The following is a 6,977-nucleotide window of genomic DNA, read 5'->3' on the forward strand; positions in this document are numbered from 1 at the left end:
TTCATTTGATGAAACTCAGTGCGGTCGCAATATCGACCAAGCAGTCGATATTCTTGACCTACGTTTGAGATCAACTCGGATCAATCAGATACATGACAAACCCCAACCCTCCCCCCTAACCTGATACCTACAACTTGTAGTAGGTAACCACACTGAACTAGGTTTTCACAAATCTACAATTTCGGAAAAATCCTTGGCGGCCTTGTCAATAGAACATATGCCGGATAAAGAAAACCATCGATTTCTGCTGTGAAAAGTTGGACAAGTAAGGAGCAGACAACGAAATGGTGCTAGCGGTGAATCGTAACAATAGAAATCCTCTGGGAGACAAAGATACTAACAGCTAAGACTTTCTATGCAGCATGACACTAGAAACCATAAACACCCGACACAGTGAAGAAACCAGATCAAGAAATCTGCAGATGGTAGACAGGGACGTGTTCTGGTTCCGCGGCTTGGCCAATGAATCAAAGCTTCCGATGGATCTTGCTTATGCGGTCTAGACGCTAAACTAGCGCATTTGGCTCGACAGAGAGAAATCTAAAGCCTAATGTTGTGCCACAAAGTGCACCAAATGCCTAAAAGCTCTAAACTTTGACATGTACCACGATCCGAGATCCCCATTGCATCATAACAACACGATCAAATTAAAGAAAACATCACAACAAGTAGAATCCATTGTAATTTAACCAAATCCATACTTAATTATGTGATTAGAAGCAAAATAAACTCTGTCATAAAGCATTTAATTTAACATCCAAATAGTTATAACCCGAAAACTACGAAAACCGAAATACAGAGAAATAAACCCTCACGAGCAACCTCCAGTCTACAAAACCTCACATGGGCAGCTCACGCCATGAGAAGGCGGCGATGCGGACTACGGAGCAAAAGCTGCCTACTTGGATCTCTGCCTCATCTTTCGGCGCTTCCTTTTCAGCCTCCTCATGCGCTTCTTCTTCCACTGCAAACAACGACGTCACAAAAAGCGACACAGGTTTAATCACAACCACCGCTCACAATTTATTCAACCATCAGCAGCAGATGCGAAACAGTTTTTCGATTCGATCCCAAATACAAAGAGGACCCACTGACAAGTTTAAAGCACAGAGATTTAAGAAGAGGGTTTTGAAGAATTACCTTGGCCCTCATGTAGGATGGGAAAGGCTGCTACTGCGTCACCAGAACGATGGCCGCGACGTCTCCAGAAGAATACCGCAGGGTTTTTGACGACTCTGAAGTCTGAACCCTAATCTCTCTGCGGCTTCTTCTATATATGCACATGGGCCTGCCAGAAAATGCTTGAAGTATGTTTAATCTAAGGCCCAAAATAAAAAGCCCGGTAACCAAATAACCCCAATTTTTTAATTTAGTTTTCTGTTTGGTTGCCGAGAAAACTAGTAGGAAAGTAAGTGAGAAAGCCAATCAGTCAATTCTCAGTGGTGAGTCTGAGAAAATGGAAAGCCAGAAAACCGAGCTGGAGTCATCAGAGGAGAAGAGTGTCACTGTCGACCAGAACGAGAACGCGAAGAACAGATTACAGTCGACGGAGGCGCTGGCAAAGGCGCTTTCGTCGACGCTCACCACCGTCATCAAAGACTTCGATTCCAAAGCTCAGCAGACCTTCGCTAGCCAGGACCACCTCTCTCAGTCGCTCGATCGCCTCACCCGCGGTACAGAAAAAGTTTTAAAAAATTCCTCTTTTTTCTTTTGAAATTTTGAATTTTGCTTGTAAATTTGATATTTACTGCTGTTTTGGATTTGTGGGCAGAGCTGGATAAGTTGTTGGACGATGCTCCGTTTCTGTTCATCATGCAACACGCGGCGAAGATTTCCGCCGTTAGGAAGAGAGTTTCGTCGTTGAATTCGGTTCTCAAGTCCGTACAGCGCCGGCTTGATAACATTGACAGAATGCTGTTTGTTGGCGTCCCAAATCAGCATCAGCAGCAACAACAACACGGTATTTACTAAAACTAGGGTTCTTGTTATGTTGTTTTTGCCACGTTTCGAGACATTTCGATTTCGTTATGATGGGATAATCGAGTGGTAATGAAAGTGGAAAGAGTGACTTGTGTGATCAAGCTACTGTAAGATAGATTTCCATGGATAGTTAGATGAGAAAAAGTTGATTGCTTTTAATCTAGGTTCACATTACGATTAGTACACCTCCGAAGATACAAAGATTTATGTGGAACCCCAACTTCCAAACATATGGAAGCTAATTGATTTTGACATAGGTCATGGAAGTTACTAGTCAAGAAGAACGAAAGAAACATAGGTCGTATGAATCTATGCTTCTCTCAATTTATTGTTCGTCAACTAACGGTGATTGAGATAAATGTGCTATTTTCTGTTAGCTATTTGCAAGACATGGGAGCATATCTTGTTAGAACAAAAAATTTAAATTCTTGTTTTTTCGCTAGTTGCCAAGCGCCTAACAACACTCTCACCTTTACATTACCGATTTTTTTGTAAAATTGTGGTTTAAGTAGTTACGTGTTTGGATGTGTGTTTGCAGAACTCTTTTGTTTGCCTTTATGGATATTTGGTTTTTGAACGGATAAGTTTGTATGAAACTATCAGTTTGAATATCTAATGTTATATATAGGTGGTGATATCCACACACCCATTTTTATCTCTCACACACCCCTCTCAATTTCCTGCGGTCAGATCGAATGAATTGAAAAAGATCAATAGACAAAATTTAACAAGGGTGTTGGGTGTGTGAATAGCACTACCTTATATATAACTTTGAACTATTAATGAATAAATATTTGTTTGCGGTGTATCCTTGCTCTACATATGGTTGTGTCTGAAAATTTTGAATTTTAATGTGCAGATAAGACGGCCACAGAACATTCAGGACTGCAGTAATAGTTGTGTCTCGAAAGGTACTACACATTTTCTCTCTTTTTTGGAAAAGGATAACTATAACTTCTTTGATTGCATACCACGATTCATCAATATGTTATTGGTAAACATCGGAATGGAGTAACGTTGACAAATATATTGCATTGACTGCTGGGATAGTAGGCTCAAACTAAAACAATGTAATGCTGGATTCATTTATACGTCGATTCAGGCACGTACAGTTGACCATTTTAGTTATTTTGAAGTTCATTAGACCTAACGGAGTACAATTCTTATAGTCTTGCTGTTTTTGTAAAGTTTTTAGATGACTTTATGTAGTTGTTATATTTGAACTTCAAGGGGATAAACCGTAAATCAGCAACAGTAATCTTAATCTTTTACCGGCTAAAAAAACGAGAACACACAAGGCGGTTGCACGATGGAAAATGAATACAGCATTGATGTAATTTAGTCAAAGATTAGTTTGCTGTTGTTTTGTAGGCTTGTTGACTTATAAAGAAAGCAGTGCACACACATGGTAATTGTTATCTCACTCAGTATATGAAGGACTAACTGTTTTATGGTTTTTCTAGTTATCTGCAGAAAGATAAAGCTTAATAATGGGACTGCACGGGACAACCTTAAGAGTTTTGCCTCCGCTGACTACTCATCGATAATTTCACTATCTTGGGAGGAAGCTGGATGAGGTGAGTCTCGGTAGCCACATGGATGTTCTGTCATTCGCTGAACATACACGGTACCTGAAAGTGAAGATTGAAATCGGAACTGCGGTATGAAGGTGATTATTTGGATGATGGGCTGTGACTAGGTTTCAGTAGATTGAATGGTGGTTGGATACGTAGTAATGGAAACTAGATAAGTTGACTCCGTCCCCTCCGTTTTGATTTCGATTTAGAGATGAGATGTGTTTTCTTCATTTGTTGAATCTTAGCTCCAAAAAGAATAAAAATTCGTGGTTGTGTTTGAGTTCTTTGATGCAAACTTTTCCACTTACAATTTTATTATGCTTGCTGGTATTTTTTTTTAATACAGTTGATCGTTCACAGAGAGAACGACATTACTAAGTACAAGCAACACCAAAAGAAATCACGGAAGGTAAAACATATATAGCATCCTTTTTAATCGAAAACGCACAAGAAAATTGCCGATTAACTAGCCATCAGCTCCTGGTTGGTTTCAATTAAGGCCACGTCTTCTTTGGATATCAAGTGTGCTTCAATGCCAATGCCGGCACTTGCATCCGTCAATATGATCTAGTTTTTTATCCCTCCAAGTCCTGGGAGACCTATGCAGGACGGCCCTTCCCCATCCAAAATCGACTGATTAGAACGGAAACCTGCACAATGTGCTTTTAAGTATACATGAATGAATGAATACCCCAAAATTTTTAACACTTCTGAAAGATTTAAAAGAGTGGCATGCTTAAAATGTTTTTAAAATGACTCAGAGAGTTTTTTGGTGATTTTTTTTTTAAATTTTTTTTATTTTGTAGGATTGAGTTGCATTTTTACTAAGATTGGTTCCAAAAGTATTTTCATCCAAAGCGTTTTCAGTCATTTACTCCATCTGAATTTTGAGCGAATTCCTTCAAAATCTTAAGAGGGAGATCATTCTTTTTTTTTTTTTTTTTTGGGGTTAACAATAGGGCAAAAGCTCAAATGGAAGAAAGATTACATATCACAAGATCACGAAACCTCAGCTACATCTGCAACTAGCAACTGACTACAAGAATGAGGAGCTTGCTCAAAAAAGACCAGACCTAAACTGCATGACAAACACAAACGAGTCAAATCATTAGCAACAAAATTCTTTTCATTGCAAATATGTCGAATTTCATAAGACCAACTTTGGTGCATAAGAGCATGACAATTCAATACCAAACTTTCTAGAGTGTGATTAACTACTTTTGCATTTAAAATCAATTGTATTGCAAGTGCAGAATCCAAATCCACCATAATCTACTTAATTTCATTATTCCATGCAAGTTGCAATCCAATAAAAACACCCTAAACTTCAATACATAAAATCTCACATCAACTAAAATTAGCACAAAAATTAGAGACTCGTACCCCCGATGCGTTTCTAAGGACACCGCCAACACCAATGAAATTGCCACCCCCTTGCAACACCCATTAACATTAAGCTTTACCCAACCTTCAAAAGGAGGTTCCCAATGAAGAAAAGCATGTGTTCAAAGGGGCTTTATGGAGGAAATCATATTCGCCTAAAGTCAATCTTTCAAGTAGGCAATAATAACTAATTTGGGATCATTAGACCTACTCCTACCCTTGAAATAAAACTCAAATTTTAGGCTTTAAACTTACCCTCCAATCCTTAAGGCAAATATGAGTTTAACCTCTAGGGAAAATTTAGCCTAGAATTCCCCCTAAGTTAGTGGAGCGGGCAAAATCCTATTCAAAAAATACTTATTGTTTTTCCAATGACACATGAACTAGCAAGTTATACAAAAAATAAGTCTCCATTTCAAATAGTCCAAGAATAATATTTTGGAACCAATTATTAGTGCATGTACCAATAAAAAATTGATTAGGAACATGAAATTTCTCCAAACCTTAGCAACAAAGAAACAATCTCTAAAGACATGAATAATTGATTTAAACGCACCACCACATACGTTGCATGAAGAACCCGTTGCCAACACCCGTCTAACTCGTTGTTTATTGTCAATAATTTGTCTAGCAACAAAAGCCAAAGAAAAGAGAGCACTTTAGGAGGAATATACAACTCCCAGATAAAGCTCCATCGCCACTTAGTGTTCATATTAACACCTAAGTCTAACACATAGGCAGAAACTTCCCAGTAAAGTTACCATTAGTAGTTCGTCCCCATATACAACCGCCAATACTATCCACACAAATTTTGATAAAACAAAATACTATCCACATAAATATTAACAATTTTATCCACAATTACTTTAGGAAGGACATAGATCAAACATTCTATATTCTAATTCCCACCATAGCAAAAATCAACCATAGACGACATAAGCATAGTTCGCGAAGGTCGTTGAAGAGAAAATTTTAGAAGAGGCCCACAATTTGACCAATAATCAATCCAAACTTTAATATTCATACCAAATTCGATACCCTAAACTAAACTTTTTTTCAGCAATTGAACACCATCGATGAATGATTTGTTAAAACTTAAAATGCACTATGAAATCCTTCAAAAAAGTGTAAGCTTTCGCAACATAATAATACATGGATGAGCGACATAGTTAATTTTTCTCACACAAATACACATTACGATTTAAATGAATGTGTAATGATTTTTTGCGTAGTCTAAAAAATTGCTTTTGAAAATAGCTTCTCCCCCAAGATATAAGCCTGAACGTGAAATTCGGTTGGGCCTTAAAGAAGCCTGCACTGGAAAAAAGAAAAATTAGACAAAAATGCAAAACCCTAATCTGAGAGCCTATAAAAGCACGGCCTCTCGCTGTGCTTCTCCATCTTCTCCTCTGTTTTTCTGTGAGTTTTTCTTTGTTTTCGATTAGGTTGAATGATAGAATAATTACAATAGCATATCAGATAAATTAGGGTTAATTAAGAAATAGTGAGGAAAGTGATGAGAAGCTTTGTCGCCCCAGTCTTACCCGCATCAACATATTTGATGCTTCCTGGTGATTGACTCTCTTTCTGATTCCTCCTTCTTTTCTTTTTCTTTTTTTCTATTTCAATTTTTTTTTAAATATTTTTTGGTGCAATGAGTCTGGAAGAGGCAAATTGGGGGAGGTGTGATGATGATTATCCATTCAATCATCCTGAATAATCATATTCTGATGACTAATTATTAATCAAAATTACATGCACTACCATCTGATCTCTCCCTAAATCCTCCACCTTCAAATTCCACCATAAATAATTCTTTTTTTTTTTTTTAATATCAACTCATGTTTTTGTTTAAATAATTGTAATGTAATTTTGCCCATTGGTATCTGATGTCCAGACTAACAAATGTGGCCGGGCATTTCCTAAGAACTTGGGCAAAATCGATTGACAAAAACAGGTCTTGCGACACAGCTTGCTTGCTTAAAAATATAAGCATTCTGTTACTTAATCCCTGCTTACAATTCTTTTCTTTTAATT

At 37.6% G+C, this 6,977-nt stretch overlaps 1 protein-coding gene, 1 long non-coding RNA gene and 2 other non-coding genes across 4 annotated transcripts; 3 read left to right on the plus strand and 1 right to left on the minus strand.

Moving 5' to 3' along the window:
• Positions 1-684: 684 nt before the first annotated feature.
• LOC103951980 lies at positions 685-1,297 on the minus strand. The gene is made up of 2 exons (XR_667840.3): positions 1,141-1,297; positions 685-964 (listed from the first exon to the last, which is right to left on the minus strand). It is a non-coding gene; the product is annotated as an uncharacterized LOC103951980 (long non-coding RNA).
• Positions 1,298-1,312: 15 nt separating this feature from the next.
• LOC103951981 lies at positions 1,313-3,837 on the plus strand. The gene is made up of 4 exons (XM_009363491.3): positions 1,313-1,673; positions 1,772-1,960; positions 2,840-2,891; positions 3,444-3,837. Exons 1-3 carry the CDS (start codon positions 1,457-1,459, stop codon positions 2,872-2,874), a joined length of 441 nt encoding a protein of 146 aa, XP_009361766.2. The 5' UTR covers positions 1,313-1,456; the 3' UTR covers positions 2,875-2,891; positions 3,444-3,837.
• A 2,612-nt stretch (positions 3,838-6,449) lies between these two features.
• LOC125470635 lies at positions 6,450-6,534 on the plus strand. Its single transcript, XR_007252931.1, has one exon. It is a non-coding gene; the product is annotated as a small nucleolar RNA U31b (small nucleolar RNA).
• Positions 6,535-6,618: 84 nt separating this feature from the next.
• LOC125470632 lies at positions 6,619-6,717 on the plus strand. Its single transcript, XR_007252928.1, has one exon. It is a non-coding gene; the product is annotated as a small nucleolar RNA Z195/SNORD33/SNORD32 family (small nucleolar RNA).
• The last annotated feature ends 260 nt before the right edge of the window (positions 6,718-6,977 follow it).

Source organism: the organism of the source record quoted next, unplaced genomic scaffold (genome assembly GCF_019419815.1).
Source record: "Pyrus x bretschneideri cultivar Hongxiangsu unplaced genomic scaffold, Pyrus_bretschneideri_v1 Contig50, whole genome shotgun sequence".
NCBI classification, from domain to species: Eukaryota; Viridiplantae; Streptophyta; class Magnoliopsida; order Rosales; family Rosaceae; genus Pyrus; species Pyrus x bretschneideri.